The sequence below is a fragment of the Rattus norvegicus genome, chromosome 15 (assembly GCF_021556685.1).
Source record: "Rattus norvegicus strain SHRSP/BbbUtx chromosome 15, alternate assembly SHRSP_T2T, whole genome shotgun sequence".
Taxonomy (NCBI): Eukaryota; Metazoa; Chordata; class Mammalia; order Rodentia; family Muridae; genus Rattus; species Rattus norvegicus.
Genome location: NC_141548.1, coordinates 84,333,114 through 84,355,911, shown reverse-complemented (window position 1 = coordinate 84,355,911; position 22,798 = coordinate 84,333,114). Strand labels below are relative to the sequence as shown.

Sequence of the window (22,798 nt, the reverse complement as noted above, 5' to 3'; positions counted from 1 at the left end):
AAATATGAATGGCTCCTACTGACCTGTGAGTAAGACACAATACCAAAACGAGTAGCATCATTCAAATGCACTGTGAAAAACTTCAAACTCCCACTTCCAGCAGGTGAAGCACCTGAGGAAACTCAATCGTACATGAGTGCATGCGGTTACAGAAGCATGAGGAGAGCTCTAATTCTGTCTTATTGGTGGGAATGCATTGCAAATTCAATTGTAAGGCACACGCTGCTGAAAAGCAATGTCCTAGCTCTCGGTTCCTCCAAACTCAGTGCCAGCAACTCCCGAACCGTTTCTGTCCTCACTCTCAAGCACGCTGCAACTCTCCCTCACTCAGTGCAGCCACTGTATCTTCTCCTCCACCCACAGACTGAACACCTTCTGCTCCCAGCACAGAGCGGATTAACTGCTACTGTTCTCTCCTGGTATACCATGGCTGCTTTGCACGTGCAGCAAGGCCAGCCTACATCTGCGTGCCCTGAGATAGCCCAAGTGGCTCAGTAACAGCACCACACGTCACTTACGACATTTTTGCCAAATCAAATGTTTGTAGATGAGTAAAACAATCTCGGAATACTACACACACTGACGCTCTCAGACAACTCACAAGGAGGACCCTTGCGACTAAATAAGTATACTGAACTCACACAGAAATGTAATTATTAGACGACAGCAAACGTGCCGTGACATCATAGCAGTGTCACAAGCCTAGTCAGAGTCCTTCATTTCCCCATAGCTTCTTTTGCTGGCAAAGAGGGTCTTCTATGCCTATATTGGAATTTCTGAACCCCAGCATTATTACCACCTGGAACAGAAAACCCCTCCCCTGTTGAGTCTGTCCTATGGGTTATAGGGCACTTAGTGTCACCCTAACCCACTGGGTAGGCACCCCACACCAATGACGACAATGAAAAAAAATGTCTCCACACACCTTGCCAAATGTCCCCAGGGAGGGAAAACTACCTCCACAAGAGAACCACCAATCTAATCGATGCCAAGTCCTTTAATCTACAACAATGCTAGGTCAAGAGTCGACCTACGGGAGCCTATGTGTTACATAACAGTCCAAACCAAAACCAACAACCACACTTCTCTCTTCACTAAGCAGTCATTTGTCTCCCGTTAAGCCTGATCTCATAATGAACGGCGCTTTCTCGAAGCACAAGGGAAGTCATTTATCAGTGATCTTCAATCTTGTCTGACAGGCACTGAGCCTCTCACTGCGGTAGACCCAGAGCTCACCCTTTAAGGCCCAGCAAGACTCAAGCACTGAAAGTGTTCAAGCAGACGGAGAGCGGCTCTCACCCTGAACGAGCGAGGTACACCGTGCTGTGACAGGTTTGTGGTTTCCACTCAACCAAGTTGTTCTGCCGGCTTCAGCTTCGCACAATCCCGGTTTCACTTTGTCAGTAATTTAATTTCACTGAAGGCTGAGCCCAGATACTGATTTCTTGTCAACACTCTAGACCCAACCACTCCTGGAAGCAGTTCCAGGCAGGCCCTGTGTGCAAGGCTCTTGAAAGTAGGGGCCAGCAAACATGTTTCTCCCAGTCTGTAAGCCTCTTCAAGTCTAGGCTGCCAAGGTTCAAAGCGATATGACCGTAGAGAACACACTTAGCCCTAATACACATCACCAGCTCAAGGGAAAGAATATCTCAAAGGTTGAAGTCTCTTTCCCCAGATAGGTCCTGGGGTAGGAAGTAGTGAGTAGGGGGAAAAATTAAATAGTTTTTCACTTTCAACAGACGTTATAAGGACCCTGAATATAGGGAAGGTATTTTCAGCAACAAAACTTCAGATTGGAACTTTCAAATTCATCAGAAATGTGGACAGACTACCCTTCCAGGAAGATATTATCACTGTGGAGTTGGAAAAACAGCTCACAGAAAGAGGTGGGCCCATGTGGGACAGGTCGTTCGTTTGAAAATATTTACTGTTACATTTTAAAGCAACTAGTACTGCCTGAGATTTTCAGATTGGACAGCGAAGATTATCAAAACTATTCATAGCAGTATTTCTCGCCCCCACCCCACCCCCTTGAAACAGTGGCCCTGTTTAAGATTTCCTGGTTGGTTTTAATGGTGACTGACGCTATCCTATGGGGACAGAAAGTACACAAATCTTTATCTAGAGCACAGACAAAGTTTTCCATTTTCACTTTGTCTACAAGGGGAACAAGGCACGTTTCCTCGCTTTGGAAACATGTTAATTAGGTTCAAGAGGCCAGATAACGAGGGAAGTATTATTTCAAAATTATATAACGTCCATGTCACATTTACCGAGCAACATAATTTTATTACGGATTTCCTGGATGTAGATTAGACTTGTAGGGGAGGGGAAAAAAACCTAACAGATTAAAAGAATGTTCCTGAAACCATACACTCACGCACGGACACCACTGTCCACCTGAACTCCAGCAGAATGCCCATGAACGTGGGTTCACCTCCGCTTTGACCATCTGGCCCAAAGTACTAGAATGGTGGGAAAGGTTCAGTATTCTAATGGCAACCGATGACAAGGTTCTTGGCCCTAGGGCAAGATGGTCCTGCCAGATATGACCAAGGTGGCTTTCGCCAGTTGTCCCTGTCATTTTTCCAACTACCTAAAAGCAACTTTAAACTGATCCTTTTTACCTTTAAAGCACAATAACGGCCTCTGCATTCACTTCATAATCAAAATGAACAGCATCACCATTAGCAACCAAGCATGAGCATTGCCGTAAAACTCTGGTCAGTATAGAGATTTACAGCAAGATCCTGACACGCTATCAATTACAGATGGCCTCACAACTCTCCATTCCTCAGGCTGATTTTTTTTTTTAAAGAGTCTATTTTGGAAATGAGACACAAGAAAGACACAGAGGAAAGACAGTTCCATAAGCACAGAAATTCTCAGCAATCATTTTCACTTAAGCTGCAAGCCTTCAGAGTTTATATGTATATATATATATGTATAAAACATTTAGATATGGTAGGTTTATTATACATGTAAAACACACTGGTGAAACTTACTTGACAGTGACTCGGTTTGATAAATCCTGTAGATCCCCGGGATGAAAAAGCTGGGCTTCTTTCAATCCAATCTGTTCACAAGCTTTCAAAAAAACGTTTATGTTATCCTGCGAAAAGAATTGGAAAGTGACTGCTTAGCCGAGCTTGCTCTCAGACAAAGGTTACCAATTTTTATGATACAAGTTCGCAACTTCAAAGTCCAATTATAGTCAGCAAAAGAGGCGGTGGCAAGAACCACCGCATAAGTGTATTTGAAAGAAGGAGGAAAAAAAAAAAAGTCCGTGAGCACGTATAGCCTTTCAGTCTTCCAGAGCATAAAAAGGTGGTGCTATCTTATGCCCGAGCATACACTGCGTCTGTGATCTTTGTGACTGGCACGTTAAACATTACCTGTTATAGGACAAGCGCCTAGCCAGTGAGCAGAAATCTACACTTTGATGTCAGCTCGGCTCTGCAAACAAACGCCCTCTTCCCAGCTCCGCACGACAAGCTTCACCTCTTTAAAAATAACTCCAGCTACTGACATTCACCCACCCAGAAACTGTTGGCAGCGAAGAAATAAGAGGAGGAACGTTCTGTTTCTATGATTACAAATTACAGAAGGGCTGTGGAATACCACACCTGGAATCTGGGTTTGGTTGCTGATCCAGCTCGTGACAGGCACAGAGACCATGCTATACGACCGGGGAGAAGCCTGGTGCTTATTGGCTGAGCTGTGCCATTGGGGAGTGGCATATTACTCATTCCCTGCACCTGTCTGAAGAGCTGCCTCCAAAAAAACTGAAAACCTATCCCCCACCTCCAAGCTTGACCTCCTATCTAGTTTCAAAGCCCCAATCCTCCATTTACAAACCAATGCTTGCCACTGTGCTATGCCTCTCACGATGGAGTCTATTTTCAGGGCGCTGCCTTGCAACCACACACAGTTGGTTACCAGGATTAGCTTTGGCATGGCCCCTTACAGCTCTTGAAAAAGAAGAAGTATTTTATGTGGCTGAGTTCCTGGTGACTCCATGTGGACTCTGCTTTTGCTTCGCTGGGAGTTGTGGGTAGGGGAATGTCTTGCTTGCATGCTGGCACATGCTTGTCCACTTAGGTTGGCTGGCAACACCGCCTCTGTGGTATGGGCCTCCCTGGAGCCACACCCCACACCTCCTTCCCAAGCTGAGGTCCACAGACTAAAAGACTACCTGCCACTCGGAGAAGGCAGTGCTTTCTCTGCACAGGCAGCAGAGTTGGTGTTATGCAAGGTAAGAGGGATATCCGAAAGAATGGGAGGGGAAGAGGCCAATTCAACAGCTTAGGTTCCTCAGAGTGTAAGGGGACTTAAGGAAAATGTATGCCTGGAGAAAAGCAACACTGACTGCCAAGGAAGCAGGCGGGGGACAATAGAAGTCAACAACAACAACAAACTATTTGTGCAAGAGGAAGGCTGTTCCGGGATGCTCTCAGACAAAGACAACATGAATGAACTAGCCAGGAACTGAAATGTTTGCATCATTTGAAGTAAGTTGGCCCTGAAGATTACAGAAATTTCTAAGTAAAGAGTTGAGGGGTTGGGGATTTAGCTCAGTGGTAGAGCGCTTGCCTAGCAAGCGCAAGGCCCTGGGTTCGGTCCCCAGCTCCGAATAAAAGAAAAGGGAAAAAAAAAAAAAAAAGAGTTGAACAGCCTAAAGAGGATCCTTTAATTCTAAATTAGCATTAAGTACAAGAGGTGAGGGCGAGAAATAAAGCAGAGAAAGACTGAGGAAGACACCTAAAATTGACCTCTGACCTCCCTACACATGCGTACACACATGCACACATAGCCATGTACGCAAACATGAACATGTACAAATGTGTACACATACACACACACACACACAGAGTGATAACCTATTGGCAAAACTCCAGTAGAAATACAATGGTATCTTCACTAGTAGGTTTACAATATCTGAATGCTATGCTATCTGTAATTATTTGAAAACACAAATTAATAATTTTAATGCCCACTCTCGGAAGAACAGACAACAAAAATGTCTAATTAGGCCAATATCCCATATCCAACAGGGAGCAAATTTCACATTTGCAGGGGGAAGGGGGGGAGGAAAAATAAACTATTAAGCACCTTCATATCTGCTTAATTTGGCTCTGAATGTTTAAATTCATATAAAATTATCAGCTGAGAATAAAGCACAGTGGAAGAATGCTTGCCTAGAAAACACCGGACCTCAATCAGGGTGCCTGGGATGGATGGATAGATAGATAGATAGATAGATAGATAGATAGATAGATAGATAGGAAAACACAATCAAACATAGAATAATCTTAAGAAACTAAGAGTAAAAACACCCCACATACTTTACAGAAACATAATAGCACTTACCTGGTGAACAAAATGTTCAAGTTGATAAGGGAGAAGCCACACATTTCTCAAAGCCCATCTAAGTATTTAGAGAGAAACCACTTCAAATCGAAAGTGACTCTACTCCATCGGGGAACAAAGTTCAAGGAAAAAATACAAGTGATGTGATTAGATCTTAGTCTTGAGTAAAACCTTTTTATCAGCCATGAGGCAGACTGCTGTTTTAAAGGCTTTAGTGGTTCTCGGTTTTAAAGCAGACGAACGTTCTATCTAAACTCACGCATGGCTTACACACTGGAAAACACTGGAAAAGGAGGCCTACTCCAATCAGGATCAGAACTTCCATCCTGCATCCTGGACTGGAGCCCACTGGCAACTTATTTCCTGCAATTTCAAAGGATCCAAGTGGAGCCTTGCCCCGGGGGATACGCAAAATTATGAAATAAAAATTTCATGTCTGTTCCAGCATCAAGCAACCGCACCCAGCTCAGCATAATAAAAAGAGAGCGTTTAGCCTTTGCTGGCACAATCATTTTCACTAGAAAAAAAAAAAAAAAAAAGTAAAAGCAATAACAACAACAAAAAAAGCACAAATGGAAATCAACCTCATCTAATTGGCCTGGGAGCCAGGACTAGCTATAGAGAGATTAGTTATGCTTTCTGGCCCCGTTTTCTTTATCCAGGCAGCAAGTGGCATGCTGATCTGCAAGCCATTACAAAGGACAGGCAACTCTGTAGGCAAGGAGAGGGGTGTCCAAACCCCCTGGTTCTTCACGCAAATATTCTATAGCTCAGCAGAAGACATCCTCTCAAAAGGAGCACGCTTTAAACACACGTGATACCTACACAGTCAGGGCCAAAGGTAACCTCCAAAAAATAAACCAAAATAACAACAACAACAACAACAATAATAATAATAATAATAATAAGCTCTAATAGTACCTAAGTAGCTCCCTCTCACCATGTTTCTATGGGGGTGAAAGAAGGGCAAACACTACAGAAAAAGAAGGGTTGTGATTTTCATACCCCTCCCCCCCAACATTAGTAATAGCCGTGCTCACTAAGAAACCAGGATGACAATGCCAGAAAGATCTCCAAAGAAAGTTCTCTGGTTTGTGCTGGCTCACTGCAGGACCTCTGTCACTCATGCAGTGTCCCAAAGCAGATGATCCTGAAACGGCTGCATCAGGCAAAAGACAATGGTCTCCAGGGATTGGAGAGTCTGGGCTGTGGGGACAGCCTGGACTGGGTGATTCTGACTTGGAGGACCCTCACTGAGCTCTAACTGGGCCCGTCAGCTGAGGCTGCCCTCGTGCAAAGCCTGTCCTGGTGTTGTGACTGTTCCCAAGGTAACTCTCTCATGTGGTTGGCAAATTCGGGCAAACAGATGTTTCCACAGGCCTGGCCGACGGAGCCGGGGATCTGAGAGAGCGCCAAGTGGAAGCAGCACATCCTGGATTTGAAAGTCTTGTCCCATCGTCTCTACAGGACTCTACCGTTACAAAAAACCAGCCCTGTTCTGTGAAGACTACACAAAGACATAAATAAAACCACAGGCCACTGGAATATCGGCACCAACATTTCATTGTCTGGACACCAGTGATTCAAACCTCACACAAAAAATTCACACTCTCTCTCTCGAGGCCTCCAAATTCTGTTTATTTACTTATGCGTTTAGTGTGTGTATTTGGGGGGGTGTGCATGTGTGTAGTATGGATACATGACAGCCACAGCACACAGGTAGAGGAGACCAGAGAAGTTGGGTCTCTCCACCATAGGTTCTAGAACTAATTCCAAGTCACCAGCCTTGCAGATGCCTTTACTCCCTGTCTTGGGTTTACTAATGCTATCGTGAAATACCATGAGCAAGTTGGGGGAGGAAAAAACGTATTTGACTTAAGCATCCACACACATAGTCCGTCACTGAAGGAAGTCAGGACAGGAACTCAATTAGGGCAGGAACCTGGAGGCAACAATTCAAGCCGAGGCCAAGGAGGTGTACTGCTCACTGCCTTACTCCTCACAGCTTGCCCAGCCTGCTTTCTTACTGAACCCATGACCACCAGCCAGGGATGGCATCACCCAGTGGGCTACCCTACCATCGTCAACATCAATCATTAAGAAAATGCCATTCAGGTGACATTTTCTTAATTCAGGGTCCCTCCTTTCAGAGAACTTCAGCCTGTGACTAGTAACATAAAACTGTCCAGCACACCCACTGAGCCATCTCACTGGACCATAGCCCCTCCCCCCATCCTTATCTCTTATCAAGGTAAGATCAAAACCTAGAATATCATCAAAGTCGGCTCCAGATGTGTGTGAGGTGGTGTAAGTGTGCTTCCCGGAGCAGAGCCTTGAGTAGAGCCTCTTCTCAACGCAACCTGCCTGTGAGCGAAAAGGAGCGGTCGTGTCATGAGAGCCTGCTTTAAATATGGCCAGGGAGACACCTCAAGAGCAAAAACAAACAAACAAACAAACCAACAAAGATAAACATTATCTAACGAGCTCCCTTCAGTTCAGTGTAGCTATGGAGAGAGATGTGGGCAAACAGGACAGGAGGGGAGGAAGTGGGGAACAGCTGAACCCTACGTATCTTCCACACCCCAGGTCAAGCTGTGTGTGGAGAAACCAAAGGCACACAGGAAACACCTCTCCCTAGAAGTTTCTGGAACTTTCTCCATTAGGACCCAAAGTCTTCACAGTTATCTGGATCCTCCCTCCAGACACTTCGTTTCACCTAAAACATTAAGTTCCTTTTTCCTCGAAGAGTAGCCTATGTGAGCAGCTGTGTGGCTTTCTCCGTCTGTTTAGCCTCTTGCCTGTAGACACTGTGGGGAGACTAAAGATTTCGGATCTCTCTGCAGAGGCCGACAGCACCTGTTAAAACTGTTTTCCTAAGGAATGGCAGCTCCACCGTGAATCCCACTGAGCTTCACTACCCTCTCAGAAAGCCAGGCCCAGGGACCTCCTCTACTCCGGGCTTCCAGGCAGATGGGGGAACAACAACCCAGGGCATCTTAGAAACCCTATTGCTGGGTTGGACAGTTCTAGGCACTACCTTACATCTTTCTAGGAACTCAAAGGGTTTTATAACCACACCCTCAACTTCACCATTAACCTTGTTTTCCTGCCAATGCTCTGAATTTAATCTAGGCCTGAAAACTATTTCTCAATTCTAGCAACATATACTGACTCAAGATTCTGGACAGCTGTCAATCCCGTGATGCCCAGGTGCCTTGTGCTTTTCCTTCCGTTCTTCCCTTTCTCTCCCCCCTCTGGGGTTTTGCTACAATCGAAGAGCGGAATCCAGACTGGACTTGAACATTCTGGAATTCTCATTACAGAAGGGAAAACGTCTGTACAAGAGCACCTAGCTGACTGGGTATAATTCCTAGGGACAGAGGAGGGATTGTCAGAATGGGAGAATCATCTTGGAAACACGTTATCATGATACTCTTACATTAAGGAACATAGAACATCACGACTTTGGAACATAAAGTGTACAGAGATACTGTACTTCAGATGCCCTGGGCAGGATCTCCATGAAAGTAATAAATCAACTTCTGAGCCCATGAGAAATATTTGATCTTAAAATATAATTTAAGGAGAGCTGGAGAGATGGCTCAGAGGTTAGAAGGCCTGGCTGCTTATTCAAAGGACCTGGATTTGGTTCCCAGAGCTGACACGAAGCTCACAACCATCTGAAACTCTAATTCCAGGGAGCTGGTGCCCACTTCCACATTTCTGAGGGCATTGCATATACATAGTACACAAACATACACTCATGTAAAACATGTTTACGTGTAAAAATAAAAATAAATCTGAAATGTGAGGGTGAAGGGAAAACCAGGAAAGGGGAGAACATTTGCAATGTAAATAAAGAAAATATCCAATTAAAAAATAGGGAGGTTTTGTTTGTTTGTTTTTAGGGAGTTGGTTTGAAGAGTCAGGCATGCATTGGCCGTAGTTAAACTAAATGTTGCAGATGAGTCTTCTTGGAAAAGCAAGGTCATGAGCTAGGGCTCAGCTGGGCTACATAGTAATACCCCATCTCCAAAGGAAAAATAGCAAAGTGGAGAGAAAGGCAAGAAAATACAACACTAGGGTATATCTCAGTTGGAGAGCACTTGGACAGTATTCCCAAAGGCCTTGGATTGGCTTTCCAGTACAGACAGACAGACCAGGCAGACAGACAGACAGGGAGAGAGGGAAAGGAGGGAAGAGGAGGGAAAGGAGGACTTCCAATTAACAATATTTAAAGGGCTGTTAAAGAAAAGCAAGCAAGAAAATCTAGCACCAGAAGAAGAAGAATAGTTATGAAAACATGAAAAGGATTATGAAACACGAGGAAGAGAGGAAGTTTCCAGAATGGAGTTTGGGATGCTCCCACGCACGGCAGTCCCGAGGAATGAAAACCACTCAAAGAATGACAATGATACAAAGCACCTTTATGACCATAAAGTCCAAAGGACTAAGAAGTAAATAAATGACTAAGACCTGTCTCCTGGCAAAGATTCCCCAAATGCAGAAGATCACTGCCCCTCCTCCACTGCTCCCCACCCCTTAGGATACTCACTATGGGGGGTGGGGAGAATGCCCAGAAACAGCTCTCACATCCAGCTAGAACAAAATAGAATTATTGCCACAACTCCATCCCTTTATTGTCCATTTTGTAGAAACCCCAAGTATATATCTCAATCATGTGGGCTGTGCGTTCATCCTACATCCTGAAGACAGAGTGTGAGCATAGCATGAAGCTGACAAACATTCAAATCCTAGGCCAGAGGTGAGGCAAGTCCTCACCAAGGTCTCTCCTTCTAGAAGCCCTTAACCAGTACCGTATTCTCCTGTTACTTTAGAACATTTCGTTCTTTTGTCAGAGGTAAAAGAACAAGAGATAGAAATTGTTGGGGTGACCATCCAGAGCCTAAGTTAAACAACCACACCTGTTTCAGTCAGCTATCACTCTACACAAGGACTCTTTCCTTTTGTGATTTTACCATTTTTCTTCCTCAGTCCAATCCCATACTCGCCTCCATAACCTCACCTTCAGGTTAGAGATGTTCAACCAAGTTCACATACACACCCACACACCAATAACCACACTATTCACAACACCCAGATGCAAAAACAGTTCCCATGAACAAGAATACCCTTGGCAGGGAATAGAGAGGAAAAGATTAAAACAGACACAGAAGGAACACCCATTCAGAGCCTGCCCCACATGTGGCCCATGAATATACAGCCACCCAATTAGACAAGATGGATGAAGCAAAGAAGTGCAGACCGACAGGAGCTGGATGTAGATCGCTCCTGAGAGACACAGCCAGAATACAGCAAATACAGAGGCGAATGCCAGCAGCAAACCACTGAACTGAGAACAGGACCCCCGTTGAAGGAATCAGAGAAAGAACTGGAAGAGCTTGAAGGGGCTCGAGACCCCATATGTACAACAATGCCAAGCAACCAGAGCTTCCAGGGACTAAGCCACTACCTAAAGACTATACATGGACTGACCCTGGGCTCCGACCTCATAGGTAACAATGAATATCCTAGTAAGAGCACCAGTGGAAGGGGAAGCCCTGGGTCCTGCTAAGACTGAACACCCAGTGAACTAGATTGTTGGGCGGAGGATGGGGAGGGGAACACCCATAAAGAAGGGGAGGGGGAGGGATTAGGGGGATGTTTGCCCGGAAACCGGGAAAGGGAATAACACTTGAAATGTAAATAAGAAATACTCAAGTTAATAAAAAAAAAAAAAAAAAACAGTTCCCATGTCCACAAACAGACATGGATGCACACTCTGCATTGTCAGCATTCAACGCTGATGCTCACCCACTAAAAAAAAAAAAAAAGCCACAAAATATGAATACGTTCTACAGGTTAGGTGAACTCCCAAAGCATTATACTAAGTGAAAGAGGCCAGCTCTCAAAGGTCACATGCTCTATTTAAACGCAACATCCAAAATGGCTATGCCCCTAGAGACAAAATACAGGCTGATGGTTGCCAGGGGCTGGAGGAAAAGAGAAAGAAACGACTTAATGATCAAGAGGTTTAACTTTGAAGTCCTGAAATGTTCAGTGATTACATGTTACCATAAATAGCACTAAATGATTAACTTGGAAACTAATGTGAATTTCTTCTTGAGAAATTACTTCTAAGAGGTGCCCTCGCCAATGTGTTTAAAGTTGTAGTGTTCTCTTTAAATGCTGTGTGTCTGGGGGGAAAGGGCTCAGTTGATAAAATGCTCACCATTCAAGTAGGAAGACCACAGTCTGATCCCAGGAACCCATCATCACGTGTTTCCAAGCTGGACATGGTGGTGCATGAGTGTAGACTCTCCACAGAAGAGTCTGGGCCTTGATGGCTGACCAGCTTAATGCTCCGTGAGGAGAAGCCAATGAGAAGGCTTCTCATCTCTAAAGTCAAGGTCGATAGAGCCTGAGAGATGCGTCTGTGGATACAAATCCTTGCCATGCTAGCCTGATGACTGGAGTGTGACGCCTGGAACCCACTTAAGGGAGTAAGAGAACTGACTTCACAAAGTTGTCCTCTGACCTCCTCATGCACGCCATGAGTATCATACAGGCATAAATGCAATAATGCTTTAAAGGTGAGTGAATCCTGAGGAACATTCAAGGCTCAACTTTGACCTGTACAAACATGTACACATGCATACATGCATACACACACACATGCACACACACACTCACAGATGTTCACACATTTTAAATGTGCATATGGTCTAACTTACATGAATGATACTATGTTCTAGATTTATTTTCTATTCTATATCAAACCATTTATTATCAAATGTCTATACCCTTATTAAAGTATACTATACCACCTAGGCTCTTATCTTATGTAATTATTATTATTACTTGAAGAATGAAAAATAACAAAAATATCCTCAGTGAAAACTACTAAGGGTGCTGACTTCAGAAGGGCAGAGAGAATATATCACATCATCCACATTCCTCAGTGTAAAACTAGACATGGAAATGACCCGTCATTACATCTAGCCCTTTCTGTCAATACTTCCCAAGTAGATAAGGTCAAGAAATGTCTGTCTGAAATGGGAGTTTTTATAGAGACGAGGCTAATAAAGGGATGCCTCACAGATGACTAAGCTCAACTTCCTAAGAGATTATGAGAATGAAGCCAGGCTTAAGGGTCTGCTTTGAGAGCCTTTCCAAGCTTATTCCAAAGCTCCCACTAGATACCACCTCAAAGTCCTACTCCCCAGTCAACACAAGCCTCTTCTTGTGGCTTTAAAGTAGCAGAGGGAGGCGCAAGCCTATTGTAAGTGAACATTTTAATATACAGAGGAGTACACGATGTGCATCAGGTTAGGCACAGACTTAGAAACCCTGATTCCTTTCTTGTTTTGATGCAGCACTAAAGTCTCGAGATGCTCTCAGGTATAAGTGATGCAGAGATGGGTACCCACTAAAGCAGAGACATCCAGCCGGATCCACTGGTGTTCTGCAAACACCAGCGGCCAGGCAGTTCCGTGCAAACACAGAGGAGCCAGGCAGATGAAGCTGATACACAGGGGTACAGCTGCTTCTCATAAAGCAAGGTCACAAAACTGTCACTGGCTATGCCCTGGAGCCTGATAGACACGTGGAAAGCTGGGTTCCATCCCAGATCTTCTCAAGTACAGCCCATGTTAGAGGAATATTCCCCACGAGTCTCCAGTCTGGAGAGGTAATCACACAAAAGCATTTTCAAGTGAAACCCAGTCTTCTTCCCTGAGCACTGAAATCCCTAGAGATATTGGAGTCCATGTTATACATACTCAAAAACGCTTGAAGACTCCTTTCAGGTTATAGAAAGTGATCAAAATTCTTTTTAAGAAACTGCAAAATATCAGGGTGACAAAAATATATCTAAATTTGCATTTCAAGTATACAGAGCCCACCAAAAAGCAGTTGAGTCACAACTTGATCAGCTAGTCAGTCCTGCTGCCTTTTTTTTTTTTTTTTTTCTTTTTTTGGATATTTTAAGAGAGGATCTCACTTGCCTCAAATTCACTAGATAGCCCAGACTGGCCTTGAACTCATGTCAACTCTCCTGCCTCAGCCTTCTAAGGGCATCTTGTTCGGCTAACCCTTGCTTTCTAATTTATTGTGAGGTAGAATCATCCTAAATCTTCTGGCTTAGATGGCTTAGTTAAGAGCAAATACAGTAAACAGAGTTATCAACAAATACACACATTTATGAGTATTATGAACGTAGTCATCAGAAATCCAGCTTCACATCTTATTTATGAGGAAAGAAAGCAGTCTTGTCCCTTTTCTGTTGACTTGAGACAAGATCGAATTATAAAATCCAAGCAGGGCTCAAATTTAAGATCCTTCTGCTTCAGCCTCCTGAGCCCTGGGATTACAGATTTACCTCACCATACACTGCTTCATCTTGCTTGTTTGCTTGTTTTTGTTTTTCAGTTTTCTTGGGTCTCAAAGAAAAGAGTTTGGTCTTTGCTCAGAGCTGAGGCCAAGAGCAGCAGTTAAGTTTTGTAACTCAAGAGAACAGGCCTAGGGACCGATGAGAGGGCAGAGGAGGCGCCAAGAGACACAGAGGAACCAGGAGATTATCCAGCAGCGTGGCAGCTGAGTCTTTGCCAGCACTGGCTGGCAGACAAGGGCAAAACCTACCACAGCAGCAAGTGAGGGCAGAGCAGAAAGCTGGGCAGGGCAACAGGAAGCCAAGGGGAAAGGGCCGGGCGCTCTGCTAAAGGCTGTTTGACCACATATTTAATTAACCTGGGATATAGCACCCTACACAGAAGCTGTAGCAGACTTTGTCCAAAGGACACATGAATGAGGGGACAGTTTTACACATTTACACATTATTCAAATCGCACATTCCATCAAAAGTCAAATCATGCTAAAACTCACCTGCTTTTTTTTTTTTTCTAAATGCAGCTTGCTAAAAGGGTCCTGTGCTCCAAAATACAGCTACTTTAAAGAGCACAGCATCACAATGCAAAAAAGAGCTTTTATGAAGCAAATTTAAGGTGGGGAAATTGCCTGGCAACACCGGAACCAGCTGGGAGTGAACACTTTCTTCTGCAAGGCACTCCCCCACCTCCACCCCACACTCACCCGGGAGCATCAGCCCTAAGTCAAAGGTTTCCAGCCCCAGGACTTGCTGCTTCTCCAAGCTGACTCCTTTTATTCTAAAGTCTCGGCCCTGGAAAAGCACTGCTCCAAACCCCATGTACGTAGTGCACAGCGAGACCGCTCCTTTCCTAACATAAGTCAACAAAATTGCAGTTCATCTCCCAAGACCCCACAGCCTCTCCTAAGGTCAAATTTTCTCTCTCTAATGTCCTTTGTCATCTGACTGCACGGGCATTTTCAGTTCTTATATTATCTTCTTGGTCCTTCATTTCAACTGGCTACTTTTCCTATTGTTGGGACTTTATTTTTCGTCCGGTAGCAAACCAAAGCACTTTACAAATATTACCTTACTCAAATCCTCATTAAAAACAAAACTACAGTCCCCTTACCTGTACTTGAGACCAGAGGACCACTACGCACCCAGGGTCACCAGTCCCAACCAAATCCAAACATTATCCTGTGGGACTGGTAAGCAAGTACTGACCGCATTGTGACTCAGACGGACACTGAGTTCTGTAGTTGTTCTGTAGTTCAGAACCTTCCTAGAGTTGCAACCCCTTAATACAGCTCCTCGAGTTATGGTGCCGCCAACCCTAAGATCGTTTCCATTGCTAGTTCATAACCGTAACCGTGCTAACATAAGCAATCACCCCGTCAATATCTGTGGTTTCCAGTGGTCTTAGGTGACCCCTGTGAAAGGGCTCTCAACCTACAGGCTGAGATGCACTGAACCAAGTTCTCTTAGTGAGCTGAAATCCATGTGTCCACCAGTTATGTTCCTGCATCATTCCAAGAGAAACTTTTCCTCACCTTCCCACCTTCTAACGGCCGCCATCCCCTTCACTCATTCTCCCATCCTTCCACCTTCAAAGACTTAGACTGAGTCCATCAGCATCTCCTCAAGCCCTCTTCCTCTATACCAGGCTTGTGACTGCATTGAGCCCACCTGGACCACTTAAAATCAGCAGATTAGCAGCCTCGGTCCCATCCTACTTGGCCTTGTGAAACGGTCCCAGTTTTCATGGTCTATAATGCAAGCCACCTGAGAACCACGCCAGCTAGAGCAATGCCTCCTTTACATCAGGTTCTATGTGCTAGATTCTCTCTTTAAAAGTGAAGCTTCTGGAACTCAAGGTGCTAATTTATTGCCACAGTCTCATTAATAATGCTTACCTCATAAAAGCAGGGTAGTGGACTCTTAGTGAGAGCTTCAAAAGAGAAGTTGTAATGGGATTATACAGTGTGCATTGCCTCTGGCATATGATAAGTGGGGGAGTGAGCGGAGGGAGATCACAGGACATCATGTTACGGGATTGGTTATTTTTTTTTTCTCTGTTGGCAATGAAATCGCACAGCCAATTGGCATCATACGCTCTAGCGATATGCAGGTGTCCCGAGTTCGCATTTCACAGGAAGATATATAAAATACGGCTGGCCAAATTTAGAACAAAAATAAAGTGGCTAGAAGAAAATCTAAATTATAAATCTGACAGTGTCATAGATAAAGGCTTAAAATATAAATTAAGCTTCTAGACCACATAAAATCATTCTGGGTTCCCGTGACCTTTTTTCTAACTAAAATATAGTTAGCATCTATTCCTGATAAATGTCCTTTTGGAGTTGGGCCCATCTAGATCACTTTTTTTAAGTCTTTATTTTATTAATTTGTTTTTAAGCCGTAATTAAAGTGAACAAACTGAATTATCGTGATTCAGCCAAACATTGATGAAAAAATAAAGGGTCCTAGTACTTGGCAGGGCAAAGGGTAAAGGAACCATCACTGGCAAAACACTTGCTATTATAATAACCTTTCCCCTAAATAACTGTCTTTAAACAGGTAAAAATCTCCAATCGCAGAAAACAGGAAGAATACTTCATCATATATATCTATGTGCTTTTTACTTCCAACGTTTAACGCTAAATAGAATCTACAGCCTCGAGATATCCAAACTACTATATCACATCCACTTATCTATAGCCAGAGACATCCTGTCTACAGAAAATGAGGTTGCTAATAGCCACTGAGGACACATCACTATGCCATGCAACATAACAGGAGGGAAGAAAGGAGAAAGAGGGAAGAAAAAAATCAGTTAAAACTCACAGAAAACTCATAACAGGACCCCACTTTCACACTTGATTGTCTACTTGAGAAACAGGTGCTGGCTACTTTTATGTCAACTTGACCTAAGCTGTGCTCATCTAAGAGGAAACCTTGATTGAGAAAATGCCTGCACAAGATCAAGCTGTAGGCGAGCTTGTAGGGCATTTTCCTAGTGATTGATGAGGGAGGGCCCAGCTGATTGTGGGCAGAGCCCCCCCAGGGCTCAGAGGTCATGAAGAGGTGCTTACTTACTGGCTTACTTCTATGGTTTTACTCAGCCTCTGTCTTAAAGAATCCAGGACCACCAGCCCAGGGAGGGCACCACCCATCACAGGCTGGGCCTTCCCTCCCTGATCACTAATTGAGAAAATGCCTTACGGCTGGATGTCATGGAGGCATTCTCTCCATTGACATTTCCTCCTTCCAGGTGACTCTAACTTGTGTCAGGTTAACAGAACGCTAGCTGGGACTGCCCCTCAATCAGAGGCTGAGCTGCAGAGATTCCTTGCCACGGTTGTGGAATCCATGGTTTTAGACCATGTTGATCCAAGACCGTGTGATCCAGACTTAAGGTGTCCGGGGAGTGTCTGCTATGCAACTGGTTGCTTTCAACTTTGTTGGTCCAGGTCTAGTTGCTATCTCTATGTGAGACACTTTTCATATATGTTCACCAAGCAATTCGGGTTACAATTTAGAAAAGAGGCCTGAGTATTCAGGTGCTAAGTCCTAAATCCCAGTGTTCCAGTTCTTTTGCTATTTTACCATCTCCTGCATTTCACTCTCTGGCTTTGGAACCAGACCTGAACCTGTTCTTCATGAGGATAGTACGTGCTTGCACATGCTAGAGTCTGAGTTCTGTCTATCAGTGGACATATGTCTGCTTCCTGGCAGGATGATTATGAAATAAGTTTCTACTATTGTAAACAATGGCCTAAGTAAATGCTTTCTTCTATAAGAGTTGTCTTGGTCATGGCAGCTATAGAAGAACAGTGGCTAAGACGCTCTGTGAAACCTATTACAGGGGGGTCTGGTTGAACATGGCTGAGCTCTTCTCTTTCCTGCCCTGAAGCTCATTAACTTCCTTCTGGTGGTGCTGTCCGCCATAGAAGTGCATCGGTAAGAAGATAAGGATCAGCAAGCAGATCCATGGAGGAGAGGGGCAGTCTGTGGGTGAGGCACTTCAGCAGATGACACTTATAGCACAGATAGATGTCTTCAAATCTGTAAATCACAGGTATTGAGAGGGTTGCCTAGCAGTGGCTCCCTAACAAGGCAAGCTTCTGTAACAAGCTAATTCTGTGCTTCTTTTTCAGGAGTAATAGAGTAAAAAAGTATAAAGACAACGGGTTATAAAAATGTCAAAAAGCTGGAATATAGTGCATTTTCTCCTAGCCACAATACACAATAAAGACAATCCAGCCTACGCCATTTTTGAAATTCTATCTTTCGATCTATCTATCTGCCTATTTTGTGTGTATATGTATGTGAATGCATGCCAACATGTATGTGTATATGTGCATGTACATGCATGTGTACACATGTACACCACGGTATGTGAAATCATGGGATAACTTACTATCATGTGGGTCCCAAGACAGAACTCTCGAGGGTCATCATGCTTGGTGGCAAGTATCCTTACACACTGAGCCATCTTGTCGACCCAACCCCAGACCATTAATTCCGGTCCCTGAGGCCCAGCACACTTGTTCCACTTTAGGGTTCTGATAGCTGGAAATTAAATTGTTTCCTGTGTTTTCTCATCTCATCTTTCTTCTTAAAATACCAACAGGACACATATAAAGCTTTAAGGCAAAGCTGATGCAGAGGCTAAAGGTGAATTGCCAGTAAGTCAGCTTAAGGTTTCCATACATTCAAACATTCTGGCTTCTTTACCAGCTACTTACGATTCACCTACAGACAATCACGGAGCCTGTTTTCATCCATTTCAACTATTCCAAGGCCCTAAGAGCACGCATGCATCTTGCCAGAATTAAATTAAAGCAGATGCACCAAAGGGAAAGATTAGCGGTATAAATACATAAATATTCATAAATAAAATGGCTCAGGAAGACTCCCCAGAGAAAGAGAATCAACAGGGTGGATATAGAAAAGGACTTCTTGGGCCAGTCAAATGGCTCAGACAGGAAAGGAGCTTGCTGCTAAACCTGACAACCTGAGTTCAATCCCATGATCACATCTGGAAGGAAAGAACCATCTCCTGAAACTTGTCATCTAACCTTCACAAATGTGAACACAGATGTGCACACACACACACACACACACACATGCATAATAAATAAAGTAATCAAATAATCAAAAATAAATGTTGAAGTGGAGGCTGAAATGTCCCATAGAGACCCAGGAGTTGATGGCATCATTATTCCAAAGTATGACGACCTGGAGAACAGGAAAGTTGACTGGTCCTTCAGTTCAGGTCAAAAGGAGGAAAAGCCTGTGTGGCTGCTCAGGCACGCAGAGAAGCTCCCTCTCAATAGAAAGGCCAGCCTTCCTCCACAGGGCAGCCTTCAACTGATAGATAAGGCCCACCCCTGTCTGCTTTCCTTAAGCTATGGATTCAAATGTCAATGCCATCTAAATGCATACTCATAAGGGAAGCCAGGAGTCGCAGTTGACCAAGTATCTAGGCATCCCTTATCACAGTCAAGCAATACAGAAAATGAGCTCTCACTGTTGCTGAAATAGTCAACTGGCTTTTGCTCTTTCTAGTTTCCTCTAGTCGGCTCTTCGAGAAGTACCACTGACATGTTTTGGTGGCTTTATCCAGATCTAACACATGCCATATATCCCACCAATTAAAAACACACACTACCCTGCCTCTTCTGTGCACTCACAGATACTGTGCACCCAAAGCCACAGGAACCACTAACCTTGGAACAAATTACCTTGTTCTCAGAACATCCCCTTAGACTCCCAACTGTGCCAGTGAGGCTTCCTGCAGTCTGGCTTACCCACCTCTCCTCACCCCTGTCAGACCTAAGTCTTTTTTTATAAACCTTTACTCTCTTCCCATCTCCCCAAGACCAGACTTCACCCAGGTCCCTCCTCAGAATCACTGTCCACTTCCATTACTTTCCCCCAAATAACCGCTGGCAACTGAGGTAGCCTTGCGTTTTCTTCCCCGGAGTTACTCACATTCTTCATTTACAGCATCCTGATCCTGCTCTCTCTCAACTGAAGGCAAGGAACGTCGGCTCCCAGACGGTAACTTTCTCAGCCTTCTTTGTAGCCTTGTCCCAAGTGTGAGAAAGTGGCCTGACCTCGAGGTAGGCATTCAATAAATGTTTCCAGGAAGGGAGGGCCTTCCTGAGACTTATCAAGGGACCAGTGCCTCACACGGGCTTCAAACCTTCCACTCTATTTCTCGGCCACCTCATTTGCTCCCCAAGTGGTAATTTCTACGTAACGAAAATTACCTTAAACCGGGCTGTTCCAAGTTTATTTGAATGAAACTATGAGATAATCCTACTTAAATAGCAAATCAATTGTCTTTTGGATTAATTATTTTTTCAGCTCCACAAGTATTGCTTTAGCAACTGTAATTCATTCGTGTTATAAAAGAAAAAAAGAAGCTGCCCCCAAGGCAGAAACTTGACATATAAACGTGGATCCCAGACTTTAAAAACAAGCAAGTTGGGGAGCTCTCGGGAAACGCTCCCAAACTTGTGCCAGCAGGTGATTAAGAAACTGTGGTTAGAAATCAAACAGGAGTTTCCTGCTTTGCTGCACTACATCATCTCTGGGTATCAGCAACAACTCAAGGAACCTGTGGCATGACTCAGAGGTAAAGGTGCAAACCTGGCAGCCTGAGTTCAATGCCCAGAGCCCAGAGAGGTGGAAGCAGACACCTACTCCACAGTCGTCTTTTGACTGCGCGCGAGCGAGCGCGCGCGCACGCGCACACACACACACACACACACACACACACACACACACACAGAGATGTAAAAACTAAACAACTCAGGGTCAATAATAAGTTTTAAATTCCCAGCCCTGACAATACTTATCTTTTGTTGAAGGGAAGAGAGAAGCAAGGAGAGAAGGCTTGAAGTCTCCTGAGAGTGCTTTGTAAACAGGTCGCCCCGCCATTGGCATCTTTGTATGCCTCGTCTGTGGAAGTGCTTAGGCACTCCAGCATTTATAGCTAGCATTTCTTATCAACAAGATGGCCACCACACAGGCCCTGGTCAATACAGCTGATGCAAGGACCGTCTCAAAACTTAGATGTCGCTCCTAGCAGTCCCAGGGAAACAGACGTTACCAAAATAAATCAGTTAACATAAAACTAGGGAAAACATTTTTCATTCCCAATGCCGTGTTACTTTCAGTAGATGCTCCGCTTTTGTGCTGTAATTTCTTCTACGTGTAAGCAATAAGATACTATTAATGCTACAATATTCTTTATTCTTTACACAGAAGATGTAGTGCTCAGAGCTTTACTTAGTGGTGCTTGCTTTATAGAGAAACAATGAATCTCAGTGTGTGAGAGGCTATTGGGCATTTGAGAGCAGCCTGGGCTGTCTTATGACGCTATCTCAAAAGAGAAAAAATAAATATCTCTTTTGAATGTGACTAACAATAGGGCCATTTTAGCATGTAAGTCAAAGACGTATGACTTGAAATGCGGTTTGTGGTCTCTTAGGAAACATTGCTTCAATATAGTTTAATAATGTAGCAATTTGCCAGGGGGTGGTATGCAAGCCTCCAACCCCAACACCCAGGGGGCAGAGGAAGGTGGATCTCTGAGTTCAGGGCAAGCCTGGTCTACCAAGTTAGTTCCAGGACAGCCAGGGCTACACCTCTGTTTCAAAAAGCCAACATAATAGTAGATTATGATGATGATGATGATGATGATGATGAAGAGGAGGAGGAGGAGGTAAAGAAGAAGAAGAAGAAGAAGAAGAGGAAGAAGAAGAAGAAGAAGAAGAAGAAGAAGAAGAAGAAGAAGAAGAAGAAGAAGAAGAAGAAGAAGAAGAAGAAGAAGAAGAAGCGAAGCAAATTTTAATCAAGCTTATTAATATCACCTAACATCCATTGTCTCTATTGGGAAATGGAGTTAGAAACAGAGAGACTCATCTTTTAACTCAATGGAAGATCAAGGTCTGATATAACAGATATAAAACTGACCTATGTGGCGATTTGAGAGAAATAAAATTGAGAGAGAATGAAACTTCATGGACGCTTGCGCACAGAGTCTTCACTAATTATCATCGTGGTGAAGTAAAAACCGAAGAATGAAAGCTGAACCGAGCGTGAGCAGACAGCCCGTCATGGTGGCGGCTCGCTGTCTCCCCCTCCATGCCTTCATCAGCTTATAAAGGTTTATTTCTAACCCTCTGAAGATGGGGAACACAGCTGCCAGAATCGCTAGTCATATTGGCTTACAGTCAAACAAGGCATGGATGCACAAGTCGAAGAGAATTCACTTTCCACATGTTCTGAGGTAATACTGAGAACTCCTCAGACTCATCTCCAAAAAAAAAAAAAAAAATGCCGGAGGAGAGGACAGATCCCTCTAACCTAGGTAACCATTTTGTCTTGCTCCGTAGACATGTAGACGTCTTAGGCTCCGATGTGTTTTCTGGAATAGTTGATGGTTGGCTGGCTGGCTTCGTTTGCCTGTTTGCTGAGGAGCACACAGAGCCCAGAGCCTTAGCTATGCTAGGGAAACATTGTTACACATTCAGCTGCGATGTTCTCGGTTCTCAAACCCAGCCACTGCCCATGAATGCATCTGTTCATTATAACTGAGGGGATAAGACCTCTGAGCCCCACACAGGTCAGTGGTTCGCCAGAGGACTTCCTTAAGGTGGTTTTTCAGGGCTGGGGAGATGGCTCAGCGATTAAGGGAACTGACTGCTCTTCCAAAGGTTCTGAGTTCCATTCCCAGCAACCATATGGTGGCTCACCACCATCTGTAATGGGATCTGATGCTGTCTTCTGGTCTGTCTGAAGAGAGCAACAGTGTACTCACATAAAAAATAAATAAATCTTAGGAGGGTTTTGTTTGAATAAGAGAGGCATGGCTAGGGGCAGTCATTTCCTTTAGCTTACTATACCTGTACTTCATGACTTATCCCATCCTAGAAGGAAAAAGAAATTAGAAACAGAATTGAGGGCTTTTTTCTCCCTCAGAGAATACTCACTCTCAAGTTCTCACACTTTAGATTTACTTGTGGTAACAGAACAAAAGCACTA

At 44.1% G+C, this 22,798-nt stretch overlaps 1 protein-coding gene across 47 annotated transcripts in view; it reads right to left on the bottom strand.

Annotated features, from left to right (window-relative positions):
* Lmo7 (LIM domain 7) overlaps nucleotides 1-22,798 on the bottom strand; it is a 202,842-nt gene that overhangs the window by 93,519 nt on the left and 86,525 nt on the right. For 30 of the 47 annotated variants that reach the window (NM_001001515.2, NM_001415119.1, XM_087586224.1 and 27 more), the window contains 1 exon segment: nucleotides 3,006-3,112. In NM_001001515.2, the coding sequence (NP_001001515.2) occupies nucleotides 3,006-3,112 (107 nt within the window). 47 annotated transcript variants of the gene reach the window in all.